We start from the raw sequence: 18,346 nt of genomic DNA, 5'->3' as shown, positions 1-18,346 counted from the left end.
AGCTCTATGCGTTTCCCCTTCTCTTTTTTCATCCCTTTCTCTACGTATCAAAGCAAGCCTAATTTCTTAGCCAGGTTGTAGAAAGATAGAGAGTCAAAGAGAAAGAGAGAAAGAGGGACAGGAAGAGAGGGACGTAAGTCTGACTGTCGCGTCGTACTGTAGCACGTGCGGTTGGTTAACGACGAGCGACCACGAAGCTCCAAACAGAAAGCCTATTAATAGAAGTAAGCATTGAGGGCAAACGAACCTTCAATCTGCCGGCTTCGAGTTTGATCAGGCAGTAATCCGTCTTGCCAGCGGCCAATAGCAGCATAGCGTCCGCGAGATGAGTTCGAAACCGGAAGCTGATGTCAGTCGCACCCTTAGCTTCTTGTACCGGAAGATGAATGTAGCTCGCACCATAAAATGACACTGTAATAAATTTGAAAAATTTATTGTTCCTTCCGGATGGCAATCGTTCAGCTATCGATGCGTGAAATATGAATGTATAGTATATGTTTGCTCGTTTCTTTGTCTATGTTACTTAGAAGGTGTATACGTTTGGAACGTGTTCATAAGCATACACGTTTCTACTTAAAATAAGTTAGAAAATGTAGAGCGTATTTTTACAGACGCATAAACGTACACTTTAGTATCTTAAAATCGTTCCTTAAAAGGATTTAAGAGAGGAAAACAACACGATAAAATGGAAATATAATCGTATCGAGTTTGTTGTAAAACTCGAGTGGTAGGTAATCTCGTTTTGTTGCTATGAAAGTTTCGACTTGAATAAAAAATAAGGTAAGTTGAGAGGATCGGATCGTAGGGTCGTTAGAAATCAAGGTCGTTCAAATGACATGGGAGTTATCGAGGTCGTTTCATTGGCGGTCAAGGTCATTTTGGATCACGACAATATATAGAGATCGATCGACAAACCAATAGAATCTGTGAAACAATTCGATACCCTTGTTTGCGCATATTTTCCGTTCCCTTAATTTTATTGAGGATGAGTTCTACGAATCGATGCAAACATTGCGAATAAACGGAAACTTTAGAAATTGTTGATTATTCCTTTTCTGCGTTTCGTGTAGGAACGTACGCGTTGTTTGCACGGTTTTCCATTTTATCGATAAAAATGTTCGTTTTGAACGCGCCGCTTTATATCGTAGATGTTTAAGCGATTTAATTCTTCGAACAATCAAATTGAATTTGATATTCGATTTTGTCGAATCTCGGTATGTTTCAACGTTTTAATTTTCGCCTGTTTGTTCCGTACATATCATTCGTATAAAAATTTCATACACGTTGAAACTTTATTAAAACCTTGATAAATAACTTGCCTTGAGGAATGCGATTAGACGCGTAATGGGTGTTTTCGAGAAAATTCTGTACATATGGCACAGTTCAATCTTTTCAACTTGGTAGAATAAATAATAATTTCAGTGTAGATTTTTATACGATAATTGATCGCTCTTAATAACGTTAAAGCCTGCTTATAAACTATTTATCATTTGGTCGTGAATAAAAGGTTCGTGCAATTTTTATCGATGTAAAATATTCACCTGCTGTGCGTTTGCAACTGTATCAAAATGGATTTTTAGCTGTTTAATTCACATCGCCGCGATGATGCTTCGTAAAATATGGGGAATTTTACGGAAATCGAAACAACTGCGAAAGGAGAACTATAGCCGTGGCAAATAAACGACCGATGCCGCGCCACGACGGAGCAAAATTTATTTGACGTTGTCGATCGTTATAATTTCATATTTTTCATCGTTCGATATACTTCGATCGTGTCGAACACGAAGAAAGAGGACAACGTAATGAAGAGAAGAAGAAGGGATAAAAGAGAAGAAAGAAAATACAGTAGGCGATTGAAAAGGTTGGCAAGACCGATGAATGAACGACTTCAACTCCTTTAAACGACCGTTGAAGGAGAGATCTCGTATCTAGCTGTATACCGAGAAATCGGACGTCCTCTTACACCGAACGTTGAGACTTGTAAAGAGTTTATTTCCCAGTGGCGTGTAAATGATCTAAGAAAGCGGTCGAGTACGTAGAATAACCGCACGGGTCATTAACTACGCAGGATCCTCTTTTTCTCTTTCTTCGGGGCCGTCCTTTCATCTCTGTTTCTTTCTCTTCGCTTTTCTTTCTCTATCATCGTTGAACAGCGCATAAAAGCATTAACGTCGACCGCGAATCGTTTTCATCGATTTCAGGTTACCGTGTAGATCGTAATATTGTTATTCACGCATAGACTACTTCTGTAGCTTCGTATCGCGGTTGAATGTAGTTTGGTTGGCGATGGTAAAGTTCAGCTATGATACCGTACGACACTAACGCGTGCCCGTTAACCAGAGTCCGTCGATTTTTACGCACAGGATTTATTGTTTTCACGGTTCGAATTCATCGGCGCAAGGCACAACCTAGAAATAACGAGGTCGAGATCCTTATCCATTTACAAGCAGATTTTCTCTTATCGGAAATGTTGATCGATCGCTAATTACCAAGATAATAGGGCAGAGAAATGGCGCAAAATCAGTCGCTTGGGGGTAGCGTTTCTGCAAGTTAACCCCAGATTTGACCAATAAACGTCATTCTTAGCTAATACTTGACGTCGGACGTGTTCGTGGAATCGTAACGAACTCGGCCTTGTCTCTTCTTAACTCGCGTATTACGAATGGTAAAGCATCGAGCGACTGCTGCCGCTCGTATTCGTCTTCTTTTCGGTAAAGTAATCCCACGTTGAATTCGAGACGAGACAAGATGAGACAAGTACACGGTACGTAGTCGTATGGTAGATGCGTCCCGTCGGTGGAATTGGTTTTACTGAGCGATGCACCTGTCGGTTCGAAGTTTCCAGCGAACAACTATAGCAGTCTATAAAGCACAGATGAGCTGGATAAACGGGAAAGTGACTACGACGATATTGTTCTTGTATCGCGATTCCGTTTTTGTCGCGTCGATGGATTCCGGTTTTCAATGGAGCGCGTGAAATGCGTTGGATTAAGATGCCACGTTTCACGGTATTCACGATTTCCCGCGAATCGACGCGCGAAATTTCCGCATACCGCGCTGAATAGAGATTTCGGCTTTTCAACGATGATTGGCCGTTAAACGGCCAGTCGTATTTAATTAACAAAATCTGTCGATACGCTCCTTTCGACTGAGAAAGCGTCGACTGCTCGAAAAACGGACGCTTTCGAATCGCGGGCCGAGCGTCGACGTAGCATTAATTTCCCAGCAAAATGATGGATTAGTGAAATGGAACGCGAGATAAACGGGAAATTGATTAAACTCGTGTTGCTATTGCTATTTCCATCATGGTATTTCGATGTTCGGCTAGATTGCCCTCGACGTTCGGCTATTACAGAAATACGTAGCCGAGGATCAAGAATGGTTTCTGTAAAATCGATAGCGATAAATTTCGTTTTCGACTCAGTTACAACGAAAAATAGCAGGTAATTGTTTTTCAAGCTTCGGCTAAAAGTTTCTACCTCATATAATTCGATCGTTGGCGTTCGCAATATCCGCTAAACGATGGATTAGCCGGTTAAATGAAAAACTGATTACACCTTGTTGGTCGATGGATAAACTTCTAGCTATCCTTTCTTCGTTTCTTCCTCGTATCCTTTCGCTAAAATTTAATACCCGATCAAAGTCACGAAGTGAGTAGATGAAGCGCAGTTTACGTAAAACTGATAACCGTCGCGGATGTTGGCGGTTATACGCAAATCCGATGCGTTCTTCTCCAGGCAACGCTTTTTTAGATGGAAGGTTTCGAAAATCTGTTAATCGGTCAAGTTCGTACTTTGTTCGTCGAATGATCGGCCCTTATGCTCTATACGAGGATTAATTGAAGCTTTATCGGTGCATCGATGATCGGTTAGTGATGCGTAGCCTCGAATAAAGAGATGGATACGGTGGCTAGTTCCGTTTTTTTTTTTTTACACGCTCCATCACAGTCGTGTCAAGATGAAAAATCGCGATTCCACGTTTTCAATTCGATCGTCGTTTCTTCTTTCCCTCTCTCACCGCTAAAATTAAATCTCCCGAAAGGTTCGTTGTCTCTGTGTATCGAATCGTTAACTATAAATCGTTCAAAAGGAAATAGAACGAAAAGACAACGTCATACGGATAAACAGTGGCCACTGAAAGTAGCTTGATCCACTCAAATCCTTTTTCTATTTATAACGAACGTAAATAGGCCCATGTTGTTTTGATAAAATAAAGAAAGTGCAATGACGCGCTGTGTGTATAACTGGATTTCGAAAAACGTAGACTTGGGTCAGGTTGGTTCTCGGCTACAGAACGTAAATAAGTCGATATCGATCTGATGCTGTTCATGTGTCGTTAAGTGGGCGGTAGCCATAAATAGGTAAGAACACGAGACGAAAATCACTGAATCACGGACTGTATCGTGGCAATTAGAGACGATCGAAACCGCGGCTGCAGATATCATACTTTGGTATTTCATCTGCGTCACCGTGAACCGAGCGAACCACATCTCATATTATTACGTTATTTCTCTTTGCTATAATTTTCGCGAAACGAAACAACGGGGCATACTAATTTTGTAATTAATGCTTGCAATTAACCGTTCCATATTTGCTGTTTTGTTTACTTTGTCATCCAATAACAGCGAAATATTTTTTAGTTCTGACGCGATTGATGACTCTAATTAAAAACGGGCAGATTCCGTACGAAGTGATACTCCGTCGTGACTGTTCATTTGCTTCTTTCTCGATACTTTCGGTCAACAGTTTCTGAATTACTGTCAAAATAGAAATTTCTCTCGCGATATTATCCGCGAGAAAATAATTGGATCCTTGAAAATCCATTTTTACGCGCGTAAAGCCTCACGGTGCATTTTTTCTTTTCACATCCCTTTTTCCGTTATGGCATCGCCATTGTATCGTTGAAATTTTTGCGTCCGTTCGAAAGAAACGAGCAAACGTTCGACGAAAAATTATCGTTAAAAGGATACACGCGAGCTTCGTCGATCCAGGAATCGTTGGAAAATAGGAACCGTTGGATCGATTGATCGTAGAACGAGCAAGTCGTATACCCCGGTGTTTACGACTGGCGCGTTTTCGTTGGTTATTAAAAGCGCAGTGGTAGACCGTTGGGCCATTGAAAAAGAGGTCGGTATCGGTGATATAAGTACATTCGCGGCGGCCACTCGTTTCGCTGACCATAAAAGTTAATCTCTGTCGATGTTTGCCGGTTTTCCATCGTGCATCCCTGGATTTACGATCGCGCGATGGCAACAGCCGAAAGCAAAGCTCGCGTTTCTTTCGTCACCGTCCAAGTGACGTCTATACATTACCTTTTTCATCTGTTTGGCAATAACCCAAAAGAGAGGCCGTTACTGCTAAGAACATTAGCAGCTCCATGTCGTTGAGAAACATTAGGCTCCTTCCTGGACGTTTCCTTTTATATCCTTTCTCCTTTCCTGCTTTCTCGTTTTTTCTCCGATTGGAATCTGGAGACTGCACCACGTTTTTCGCTCGCCACTGTTTCCTCCGGTTCGTTTCGCTCGCGAAAAGGAAAGAAAGTCTGCGTACGCTTGCGAAACAACCCGACCGGGGATATCGCCACTTAAGGGATATCGGAGCCGCGTGACGAGAATTACGACAGACTATTTACAGGCCGGTTAAGACTCGAGCGTACTCTTTCCATCCATTTGGGAGCGTCGATCGTCACGCGCAGTCACGCCGCTCGAATCACCACCGTTTCCCGTATCGTTCTCACGTCAACGTTGATTCGCTGATGCCGACGTCGACGAGGCAAGCGGCGACGTTTCGTTTGTTGGCAATGGTCGCACGCTTTAGTCAACGTTCACCGGTCACTCGCCTCTATTTTCGTGTACGAATCAAAAGGCACAACCGTCAGGCCGAAACAACACGGAAACGGTGATCGGCGTAGCTCGTTTCGTATAAAAGTGTAAAATCGAACGGTGTTGTTGCGAGTATCGGTTCGACCACGTTCCGCTCGCTTCTGGCTGCGTTCTACCCTTTGACGTCGTTCTGGCTGGCATCGTGCACGTACACTCTTCGTTTCCTTTTCCTGCGCCGGCGAATCCGTTCGTTTCTAAAAGGATATCGGGTCACGGCTATAGAACGACACCTACGTTCGCTTAGCCACGATTTAATCAGCAGAACGGTTTTCAGATTACGCGACGTCTATCGTATACTCCAACTGACTCTATTCACCGACTATTCGTTTTACTCGCGAGACGCTCTTACGGTTAAAGCTGTTCTTCTTGCTCGAGAAAGGATACCGTGCGGTCCGCGTTTGCCTCTTTTAACGAGACTCGTTTCGTTAGATCTGATCGGGATTGTACTTCTTTCTCGAAAGACGTTCATTCGCGGGAAATGTCTCATAAAAGAGACGAAACATTGAAACTTTTACCGTGATGTTCGTGTTCGCCGAACCGTCTAATTCATCGTCGTCAGGACGGTCACGTCCGCGCGTTTCTTCGTGTAGAGACGACACGATCGCGACTGGAATTTCATCTTCCGGAGAGGAATCCGCTCGCGTCCGACGATGTTTTGCGACTTTTATTTCTCAATTGGTACTGATGTATCTTCGTGTCAAAAGGTTTTTAAGTACACGATGCTGAAATTATAAACCCGAGCTCTTATTGTACCGCTCGGAGAGCTTGTTCTGATTTTTCGCTGATTTATTTGCTTCTAGGACCCGTCGAGCATTTAAATCCGTTAAAAAAGCTCGGAGCTTCCTCTTGATGACGATAACCTCGAACGCGAGCGGATTTTTAGCGGTCGATCGATTCGAATTGCATCGGAACGGAGAAGAAGAGTTTTGCCACCTGGCAATCTAAACATTTAAACAAGCTAGTTAATCCGGCACTTGCCACCCTCTTCTCCACGCTCTCTTTGTCCCTCTCTCTTTCGCGGTGTTTTCCCGTTTTTCTTTCGTCGTGATTCGGTTTGCTTTCACGCCGTGAAGAGTCTCTCGCTAGACGCGCCAAGTGAAGGAAGAAAGCGCCGGTCGGACCGGAGTTAGATCCGGTTCGCGCGGTTACGTTTTCGTTTCTACGAATCTCATTTGCAGTGACCGATATTCGGAACGGTCGACGATTCTCGAATGCCGGAAAAAGAAAGAGAGAGAGAAAAAAAAAAAAAAAATAAACGGGCAAGTTGGATCGACGTAGCACCCGGGCCATATTTTTCTCACCCCTAGCCCTCCCCCGAATTGTTCTCCCCGATGGTTCGTTCCGACACAACGCCCGACGCCAGAACAAAAATAAAAAAATAAAAAAGCGCGTAGTTTGGCATTTCTATTCAACGAGAAAGAGTAGAGTACGACGGGAAACCATCGACCCTCTGTGCTCGTCTGTCCCACGGTTACCGATATTCATTCCCGCGCGATCGAACGGTACCGGGAACACGCGCAAGGCCGCGGATCCAATTCACGAAATATCCAGAGAATCTGCTGCTGTCTGTTCTGACCACGAGTCGAACAATCGTCCGCGTTTCCATGGAAAAATTCTCTCTTCCTCGACCTTGCTCTCCGTGAATATAAATATTTCACGGGATGGAAAATGGAGGAGGCTACCGGGTATATCTCACTGCGGAACGAGATCATTGCCGATTTTGCGGAGTCTATCTATCCTCTTTACGCCACGGAGATAAACGTTTACCGGAGAACCTTAAACCGAGATAAGGAAATGTACGCGATATCTTCGAAAAGTCGTAAAATCCGTGGATTTCCATAATGCAAACTTGCTCGATGTATATGCGCGTATAGTATGCATACGCGTATACACAGCCGTCTGTACATGCTCGTCCGTATCTTTTTTCTTTCTCGCGGAAGAACCGCACCATCAAACCGAGTTCCGATATCGGAGAATCGGTAATGTTTACAACGTATTTACGATTGCTCGCCGCCACCCAAAGGTTTCGTACCAGGGAGAAAGAGAAAACGCCGCTATCGACACTACGCTCTACTTTCGTCTAATGTAACAAGCTTTCGAACAATACGCTTGTTCGTATACCGCCAGCCACTTGGCCTCTCCGATAAAAAGATAGTCTCTGTTTTACCTCTTTCTATCCTGGTCTTGGAGGAAGCAGACAGCGTGGAGCAGTCGATGATTGTGTCCGCCGCGTCGCGTAATCGATCATGATGTTACGTTTAATCCAACTCTTACGAACTACTAGCAGCGTGAAAATTTAATGTCAGGCCGTTCAGAGAAATGGGAAGAAAGGAGAAACGGTTCGACGTCGTAATATAAATGTACTCTTTTTCCAACGAGTTATCACCTGCGGGCATTTTGCTACGCGAGAAGACTCGCGTAGGTAAACGTTGAAACCGCGCGAGCTTGGAGAAAACCGTTGAATTACGATTTCGCGGACGATCAACGTTCAACCTTTGTTCGATGAAATGCCTACGAGGTACGATTCTCATCTACGGAGCCGGTCTCGTTCCGAGCTCTCTCGTGGATCGTGATATTCGAGGAAAGTCGTCGCGAGCGTAAATCATAGCGACGTAAATATTGGTTTCGTTCCATCTTCGCGCACAGGCGAATATATGTATTATACTTGGAGCGGATTTTTTGCCGTAAAACGATTCACGAACATTCGTCTGGCTTTGGTCGGAACGGAGACAAACATCGGTCGATCTCGCCGATTCTTTTTTCATCGTTTCATCGTGAATTCGCGATTGCCTCGCAACTGGTTGTTCGACCCGTCGATTCGCGTACGAACGTGCATGGAATCGCGAATTCGAGCGGAGAGCCATGGGAACGAGCGCGACTCGGCCAGGACGTCGTATTGCCCGTTTTCGTGCCGACTCTATCGAATCTCTTCGCTGTCGCGTTCGCGAAACAGATACGCACGGACGTCGGAATGGATCTTTTCGGCGAAGCATGCACTCGAAATCCATACGATGGGCAAGAGACACGCGTCCACGCACGCGGCAACTCTGGCGGAAGAGAAGTGGCAGCGGAGACCGCTCGGTTCGCGCGTACCAATGCGCTACCGACAAAAAAGAAATTATACAGCACCTCGAGGAGCTGGACCGAAATTTGCATCCGCGAACCGTGACTGGCGCTCGTATATCCTACTCGGTTGGCGAGAAAGTCCGTGGACCCGTGTAATGGCTCACGTACGTGAACCCGAGCACGCGGCTGAAATTTAAACCTTCACTACCACCAGCATCCCTGGTATCACTGCCGTCGCCGCCACCACCACTATCATCATCACTACTACCACCACCACCACCACCACCACCACCACCACTAGAAACACTACCACCACTGTGTCCAGTATCGCGGCATGCAATATCACTACCCACCCTTCGCCTTTCACGGTGTCGCGAAAGCGAGAGAGAGAGAAAGAGAGAGAGAGAGAGGGAGAGGGAGAGAGAGAAGAACACAGAGAGACGGTACAGGCAAGCAAAGATTCGGAGGAGACAGGTTGACTAGCCTAGACCGGCGTCGATGTTCGTACGGTTGTAGAATTCACGCAGAGGATCGAGCTTCGTACATTGCGGTGACGTGGAGTTTCGATGTTTCGATCGTTTCTCTTCCGAATGTTCCGGTTGTTGTCGGGATTTTACCGTATTGGTCGCAACAGTTTCGTTGGATATACCGAAACGCCAGCAAACGTCCTCGTAGCTCCGTTTTCACTCGTAGCCGTAGCACGCACCGTACCGACCGAAGGGAGGCAACGAGCGTGCGTCCGACCGACCAACGGAGGAACAGAGAGGGTTGCAAGTGAGACGAATCGAGAGAAGAGCAGCGTGCTTCGACCGGGCGTTCCTCGGTCCTCCTCTGCCGCACGACGACTGAATCTTCGGGGTGGACTGGGGAGGCTGCGCGCAGGGTCGGCCCCGCTCGTTCCGGCACCCCGGCTCTCCTTTCCTTCTCTCTCTTTCTCCCTTCTTCATTCTCAACCTTCTCAGTCGCGTCTGCTTGACATTTCCTCCTCCCGAGCGATAGGTATTCGATCCCTTCTGTCACGAATTTTTAAGCAATTTGCTTAACGATACACGAAGATCCGGCATTAACGCGACTTTGAGAGCGTCGCCAGGCATTTTAGATGCGTTGTCGAATTTGGCAACGTTAAAGGACCGTACTGCTCGGAAAGTATCGCAGACCTGAAAGGTAGATCTTTCGCACGTTACGGTACAAAGATACCGCAACGCAGGCACGTCGAATTTACGTTAAAATTGTTACCATTTGGTTGGTTCGTGCCAAACTTTCGACATTCCAAGTATTTTTTTCCAAACGAAGAGGTTACTCGAGTCTTTGAAATTTGTAAGTCTTGAAATTAATTCCATAGAATGGAATTCGCAGCTACGCGAGATTTATCGCATATTGGAATCGAGTCGAGCTCCGCCTCTACCCTCTTTGCCTCTCTTCGGCCAATTTTTCCCTCCTTTTTCGTTCTTTTTCTCCTTCCCTCTTTATTTTCTTACGTGTCTCATTTTCCCGCATCGTTCTCATCTTTTTCTTCTTGCTTGTGCCGTTACGTTTCTCTCTTTGCTTCCTTTTCCCGTTCTTCCTCTTGTTTCCTGGTTTTCTCTCAATTTCTTCATTCCCTGTTCTTCTCTTTTCCTCGTTCGTTTTTCTTTCCCTCGTTCATCTCCCTGTCTCGTCTCTTTCTCCGTCTACCACTTTCCTAGTAGATAGCGACGATGGTGGTAGGAGGAGGGTTGGAGGTAGCGGCGGTGGCAAGCCGAACTACGAGGTAGATAGGGATGCTGCTAACTTTTAGGATTTCTCTTTGTAGAAAGACGCGTTTATCTCGGGTTCAAAGGCAGCTGGAATTTTTAGCCGCGTTACACCGAATACCGGCGGTACTTTTTTCTGAAAAGGTCGTCCATGAATTTCTACTATTTCAAAATTTATGCCGTTTTCCTCCTCCGGCCCGAAGATTAATAGTCGAAGAGCGAGTTGGAAAGAAAGGGACACAGGCGACGACGACGATCTGCGTTCACTTGGCGACGTGCATCCACGTTTTTTCCAATTACATTTACCTATTCCCTTTGACTCGCGCCACGAAACAATCGCGATTCCTTTTTATTCTCCCTTTTACTCAGCGCCGGTGGTTAATCGTACTCTCCGCGGGCATTTAACGATAACGGACACGGTTCGAATGGAAAGAGAGTGGCTAAGAGAGGAAGAGGCAAATCGGCGAAGCTCTATATGATATTTTTCTGACTCGATGGCAAAGTCTCGATTTAAGGGTGGGTAAGACGAAGAAGATATGGAATAAATCAAGTTGCCATCGCTTTTGGATCGCGAGATAATTCGACGATTACCAGGCTAAGAAGGCCACGAATTTCGAGACTCCTACTCGGCGTGACTTTACGAGTGTACGAAGTAACGCGGAGGGAAATTTTTGTAAGACCAGAGCGAGCTACCGAGATGATGCTCGTTCGCGTTCTCAAGAGGGCCGTTTCCGTTCTCTCGAGTGCTTATCTTCACGAATCGCGCACGTACGGCAATTTCAGGCAAATTGTTTGTAGCGAATCGTCCGCGGGTTCAAACGAGCCTATTATACTACTCGAAATGCGTTTATCCGTTTCTCTTCGCGATCATATTCCGCCGAATCGAATTCTTCGAGTTGCGAGATCGCTCTGTCGTAAAATAGAGGTTGCTAGTTCCTCCCTCTCCACCCCCTTCCGCAGCATCTACACGTTTCACGAATCGTTACATACTCCTGTAATACGATATCGGTAAATTACACGGAACATTCGCGAACGTGTGCCCTCGTTAAAAATTCGGTCGAATGGCAATCGTAACTCGTAAAGCGTAAATGTTTTCAAAATGCAAGCCGTTGCAAGCTGCATTTATTGCGTATCTATTGGCACATCGATCGATGGAATTTCGTCGTATTTCCGTATGAATCACGGCCGTGTAGCAAATACATTGACAATACGCCGGATCGTTCGTGGCATTTCAAATATTCATCTCTCGACACGCAGATTGAAAGTACGAGTATAGTCGCTCGACGGCTTGTTTTTCGGAAAATTAACGAGCGCTATTAAATGCGTTCCGGGGTAGTTGTAGCGAGCCGTAATTAACACATCGCGTATGAAACAAAGCGATTTGCAAATATTTGGCAATTTCGAATATGACCGAGCCACGTTCGTGCCTATAACATGCTACTCGGACGTGACACGGCCACGTGGCTGAAAATTTGCTCATCAGCGGGCATAGTTTGCAACGTTCGTCACGCGTCTACCGACTTCTCTTGTCGATACTCTTTGCTTTTGTTACGATTCGCAGCGTGCAAGTATCGACTGGTCTTCTTCGCGAAACTTTTGTCGCGCAAACAGATCTCCTTATGTTGTCAGCGAAGTACATAACGGGTTGATTTATATACCGAGCTTCTCCTTCTAGTTTCTTGCTATACGGAAGAACAGATATTTTCGTTCTCTCATTCTGAAATTGACTCGCCCCGGGGGATGCATCGTCTCGAACAAGGCAATACAAACCGATGCACCGAACACGGAATACGTTCCGCGATGCGATACGACTTTGGCGCGGCCGCGTCGCGCCACGCCGAGCTTGTCGGAACTCTTCTTATTTCATGGCGCAACGGTTCTTTCGTTGCCCCGTTTTATCTATTTTATACGATTCTAGTTACGTTTAACGCAACGCTCCGCTTGCGAATTCCAACGTGACTTCCACCCTTCGACCAACGTTCGATTTCACCCTGTTAAACGTCATTGCCATTTCCACCCGAAACCAATCTGTCCGAAAGCGGTCTCTTGCATTCGAATCGAAGAAATTATCGAGCGCGTTCCGCACCTTTGAAGTAATACGCGCGGACGCTCGCGCGCGGACTTCGTCGAGGAGTGTCTCGCTATGTTTTTTGCTCGGGCTGAACGCCCGCTACTTTTTCTTTCGTCTCGTCGGTCGGTTTTCTCTTGTTGCACCGGCAATGATCGCGAAGATTCCAACGTCTCCAAGTGCAAACACTTGGTCCAGGATGATGCTAATGCGATTCCCCGTTCGTCGAGCCGAGTCTTTTGGCAACTTTAATGCCGGCGTAAACATATCCGCGTGGGACGTACGCGTGTGCGGCACCGCCGACACTTGCGACCGGTTTGTACGTCGACCTCACGTCCAAAGAAAGGAAGAGTTTATAAATATTTCGCGGTTTCGCAGCGCGACCCTCGGCTCCGCGCGTTGGAAAGTAATGTCTGGAGAAGTCCGGTCGGACGCACGAACTATGGAGAGCGGGTTCGACCCTTGCGGAGGCACGGGTCGATAAACAAATTTCGAGCACGATGGAAGGGAGCACGCGTGCACGATTCGTCACACACCGTTTCGTGTCGATTGCTAATTGTTCGTCTAACTGCGTCGACAATCGTTGCTTCCTTTGATATCGAAAGGAAACGTTCTCTTTCTTCGTTGATCTTTACGCGCTTCCTCGGAAAGTTTCCGGTCGAACGAGCAAAGGTTGAGCAATTTCGATGTACGTTCGCGTTCAACCTGTCGTAGATGCGGCCAAGTCGCCAGACGCTTGTTCGTCTTTTGAAACGCGTATTCTCACGAAAGAAAGATCCTTAGTTAGCTGGCTGTGCTGAGAAAATTAGACACCAGGGGTTTCTTGTGTGACCGATTCAATTACTGTCTGGTTTATTGCGCGTCTCGAGCATTCGCCGCGATGAAAAGAAAAGAGTGGGAGGCGAAGAGGGAAAAGCCGACGCCAGAAGTGGCTGTTCGAGTGGTACCGTGTGATCGAAACTTTATGCGGTTCTTAATATCGCGATATCACGAGGCCGCAAAGAAGTTATAATTCCGAGATTACAGCTGGCTGCGTTTATTCTCCCTGTTTTGTGCTTCGAGTTTCGAAGAAGCCGAGAGGAGAAGAGCAAGGACTAGATTTGTCGAGTAGTTCTCGCTAATAATTTTGATAGAATCACGAGGAGAGCGTCTATGTTAGAAAACGGGAACGGAAGTTGGTTACCGAACCGCGAGCTAGTAGCAGAGTAGTAAACTGTTGCCTCACGCGTAGATTCGTACGTTAGTTTTGAACAGTCGTAACCGCATACGGAAGTACGAGTATCGCGTACACCTGCGTTTGCAGTATTACGTGACACGTCGTCGATTCAATGACAATGATACGATACGATACGATATTATAAGATACGATGCGACGCGTTACTAGTAACTAGCGTTTAAGACAACGGATCTGCTTCGTATCGATTATCGTAACGCGCTTAATTTATTTAGAACGTGACAAAGGAAAAAAAGAATGCCCCCGACAGGGAGAAATAGACGATAAGTTTTTTCTCTTTTCTTTTTTTTTATCGTTTATATGCCATTAATCAAGTCTCGTGTTCAATTTTTCTTCGACGAGGATAGAGAAAAAGAGAAAACTTGGGATCGGTAAAAATTTACGGAAGGAATACTTGACTCGAAACGACTACTTTCGTTCCAATCGTCGCTTTTACTAGTTATAATTAGAGAACGCGTAATTGAAAATATTTTTCTCTCGTCGGTGGGTACTTGTGCCTTTGTTTTATCGAAAAACTACGGCCGTGTTGCTTTCAACTTTTCTGCTTTTTATTTTATTTGATTCGTTAACAGCGGCACGAGTCTGTAAAATTGAACAATGCTCGTACGCTACCGGTATCCTCGTTCTTTTCTTTCCGTATCTCTTTTGCTCCTTCCTACCCCCTTCGTCCCTTCGGCCACCCGTTTACCGCCGCTATTTTACTAAAGCTAGTACAGTCGTAATTTCAAGACCTTGAGCAACGTTTTCTGAAACTATTTCGTTGTTGACCGTCATAAATTGCGCATAATTGTAGCCCGGAAAATACTACAGGCGGCAAGTACACGCGCGGAACCAACGGAAAAAATAGGAGGAAATTCTCCTCTCGTATGCGTAAATCTGTCCCCTGGCCGGTTATACCAACGAAAGAGTAAACCTTCTTTGGGTATAATTAGAAAACTTACGTTGCCTTTTAAATATTTTAACGTCATGGAATTTCGACGAAGCTGAAAATCGTCCGTGTCCCTACTACCAAACCTCTCTTACCTCTCTTTGCCCTTTATCGCGGCTGAAATATAAAATTTCGCTACGTGTCACCTGACCGAGTTGTTTGTGCATTCGGAAAATATGCAAATTACACTCGTTCCAGTTTCTTTGGTCGCGCGTTGATCCACGCGCCAGCTGAAATTCTTCGACTGCCTGGCACTCTGTAAAAACGTTGCTTATTCGATTTTCGAGGGAACGGCCGAGGAAGGGAAGCGAGCAAGTAGTTTCCCCTTTGAAAATTCGACGCGTTAAAAAATTCCACTTCTCTCCTCGAACTTGCAGGCAACAAGTGTTTCGCATTTTTCCACCGATCGCAAATGCCTATGCGCGTACCGCGGATCAGACGATGCAAAGTAATTAATTAATCGCAATTCGAGAAGAATCGAACCGGATGATTAATCGATCGACAAACCGGAATGCAAGAAGAACAGTTAATATTATCCGATCCGCTTGAGAGCGGTCGTTAACGAGACCATAATATATCTCTAATACGATTATCGATATAACCGTTCGTTTAATATGTGCGTGGAATTACGGAAGATATCGTCTGTTCCACAGCCGATGAACGAAATTTATTACTTGGCCGCTGTTTTGTAGCGTTAATCTGGCTTTCGGCTTTATTTTTTACTCTCTTTGCGCCTTGTTCGACAACCATTCATCCTCGACGATTTGTTTAACCATGTATTGATTATTCGACGGTTATCTACCACCAACAACAACAACAACAACAACAACGATATAAGTCGAACGCGTATTCGTTCGGCTTTCGTCGTTTCATTTCTATTTCGCTGCCTTAAAAGGATAACAAACTCTAAAGAAATTTTCAAGTTCTTCCCTGTGGAAGGTAGCTAAGCAGCCGCCGATCTTGATCTTTCAAACAGCGAAACTTACTATACCTCCCCATATACATCCCCCTATATATTCTTTTAAAAGTATCAACGGTGAACGAACGTTGCTCGCGGTTCAACGCCTCTGCTCGCTTATATTTTATTTTCTCCTCCATATCTATATTTATGCAGAGGGATTTCGGAAAAAAATACGGTGCATAATATTGGATATCGGATTGATCCGCGTTGGTGCAGTTCCTGGTCGCGTTGCACGCATATGGCGCACACGAAGAAACGTACGGCGCCACATGGAGACGGTAACCTCGCCTCGTAACTAACGATTCTCCGGTACCCGGTACGAAAATAAACTATTTATGAATCATTCCGAGAATACACATAATTCCCTGGCTCCCTTCTACCAATCTTCTCCCTTTTTAAACGCCTCTGCTTTCTCCCATCCGCCCTTCCTCCCTTCCTCCCTCCTGCTTCTTCTGTTTTCTCGCCGCAGCTTCACCGGAGGATCAGCTTCGCAGCAGTTCGAACTTTATTTCGGTTTACTCGTTCCTCGTCTTCTCTTTCTCTTATGTCCCCTTAATTCCCGTAAAATGCAGCGTAAATCTTTATCATCGCTTTCATTTCCTCCGTATCTTCGCCATCTTCTTCCGTGGCAGAAATTGTCGCGCGAGCTCCACAAATTCTGTTTTCTGTTGCGTCTGCGAATACCAGGTAATTAACGGGAAGTCTGCTAGTTCTGAAACCAGAGTTTCATAATTATGTGTACCTCCATTGCGGTTTATTAAGACGAACTTAATAAACCGCCGCTCGTTGGCGAGTTTTGTCGGGTCCGTCGAGTTCGTTACTCCGTACTCCATTCTCCGCTCCTTTGTATATTTTCTCGGACCGTTCAAATAAATCCTACCTGCCAGTTACGTTATTTAACGTTGCATTCGGCACAATTCTACGTCATTTGTAATAATTCGTAATTGAAAGAGATTTTTCCCATTACCGTCACGTTCGTATAATTATCGTATTACATCTATTTTCTCTTCTTTAATAGAGTTCCGTTTTTACGAATATCATCTAAATTAATCTAAAACACGAGCATCGAAGGTGGCACCACCGATCGAACATCTCTCTTCGACAGTCAACGAATACTACCATCTATTGATTTTTCAGACGTTGCCTTTTGTGCAAAGTAACTCGTAAATAGTCTCTCCCTCGTCGTTACGAAAACAAACATTCGAAACTGTCGTTTGTTTATGTCGGTTTACATTCGTACGAGTATTTCACTTTGCCATCGTCAATTTTCACGTTTACGACCGCTGGCAAACCCAGTGTATCTACACCGAATGTCCCGAGACAACGGTATCGTCTGTGGTATCGTTCAACGTCGACTGATAACTCGCTTCACTTTCAGCTGCGTAGTTACCGTTCGATGGAAAGCTCGGCATTCGTTTCGTCCTTTTCGAACACGATCGATGCTCTGTAGGATATACGTACGTACACGTATACATACACCGACGAGGTACAACGAATGCCGACAATGATTTAACGTGCTTTAATGATCTCGATGATATCGTTCGATGATATCATTTTTATATTCGTCGTTGCAAATCGCAGAGGGCGTGGGAGACTCTTTGATTTTTCTCGAGGCCGGTATTTCAGAACGCCAGACGCAGTCCCATATATCAATTATGTTATTAATAACGGTAACTTGTTACATTTTTTATTACGTTAAAGTATTCAGAGATACAAGTGAAAGTTAACTTGTTAACTCCTCGCGATTTCAAAGTAGAACGTTACTACGCTATTCGGATAATGCTACGATATTCTAGAGTTGTATTTGCGATATATGTTTCATTCTAGAAATCATAGTTAATTACTGGCTCCGTGATTAAGTAGGAAACGTAACACCGAGTCCCATAATCTGGCAGGTTTAACATGCGCGTATCTTCAACAGAGCCAAAAGTACATCTTATATCGGTAGTTGCGCGTATTACGACTATTCTTAAAGGAGGGAAAGGTCGATTCGCAATTAGCAGATAACTTTTACGATGCACCGCAACTCGGAACATGTAAAACCAAAATGCGTCTACGTGTTATCGTGCAAAATACGAGAAAATTATCTTGCGACTAGGTCGCATGCGTTAAGAGAAAGATAGATGTCGAATGGTCGAGCGTGTTTCACGACATCTTTGCCGCAAATAGAACTCCATTAGCACACGATAACGATCGACGGACAAAGGGAAAATTACGCGGATATAACCGCTTATCGCAGATATTTAGCTTTTTCATAAATCATGTTGCGTTGATTCACGATCGTCGTTTGCGGCAGTACACGAAGATGATTCGAGGCATACTCTGCGTTTAGGCAGAACGAAATATGCGAGTAATCGAACAACGCGAACATGCCTCTTACTCGCATTTGTTCCGTCTATAATCAAAAACTGGAAGCTGTTCGACAAAAATCGAATGGAGAAACGTTTATGGTGCAGCACGGACGCATGCGTGCCT

The 18,346-nt window shown here is 45.1% G+C and overlaps 2 protein-coding genes across 5 annotated transcripts in view; one reads left to right on the top strand and one right to left on the bottom strand.

Moving 5' to 3' along the window:
- The window catches only part of Kon (chondroitin sulfate proteoglycan 4-like protein), a 32,419-nt gene extending 22,610 nt beyond the window's left edge, over positions 1-9,809 (bottom strand). The window contains exons 1-4 of one of the 4 annotated variants that reach the window (XM_072006172.1): positions 9,438-9,809; positions 6,397-6,822; positions 5,312-6,075; positions 248-411 (exon numbers count right to left, since the gene is read on the bottom strand). In XM_072006172.1, coding sequence (XP_071862273.1) covers positions 248-411; positions 5,312-5,393 — 246 coding nt within the window. In that variant the 5' untranslated portion in view covers positions 5,394-6,075; positions 6,397-6,822; positions 9,438-9,809. Of the gene's footprint in view, positions 1-247; positions 412-5,311; positions 6,076-6,396; positions 6,823-9,010 lie in introns of all 4 variants that reach the window. The other 3 variants (XM_072006171.1, XM_072006173.1, XM_072006174.1) reach the window with 3 other exon arrangements.
- Positions 1-18,346, top strand: part of LOC139988604 (uncharacterized) — a 46,440-nt gene that overhangs the window by 22,184 nt on the left and 5,910 nt on the right. The gene's annotated exons all lie outside the window — the stretch shown is intronic.

The sequence above is a fragment of the Bombus fervidus genome, chromosome 6, assembly GCF_041682495.2.
Source record: "Bombus fervidus isolate BK054 chromosome 6, iyBomFerv1, whole genome shotgun sequence".
Classification (NCBI taxonomy): domain Eukaryota; kingdom Metazoa; phylum Arthropoda; class Insecta; order Hymenoptera; family Apidae; genus Bombus; species Bombus fervidus.
The sequence above is the reverse complement of the archived record's forward strand: the minus strand, read 5'-3'. Positions and strand labels throughout refer to the sequence as shown.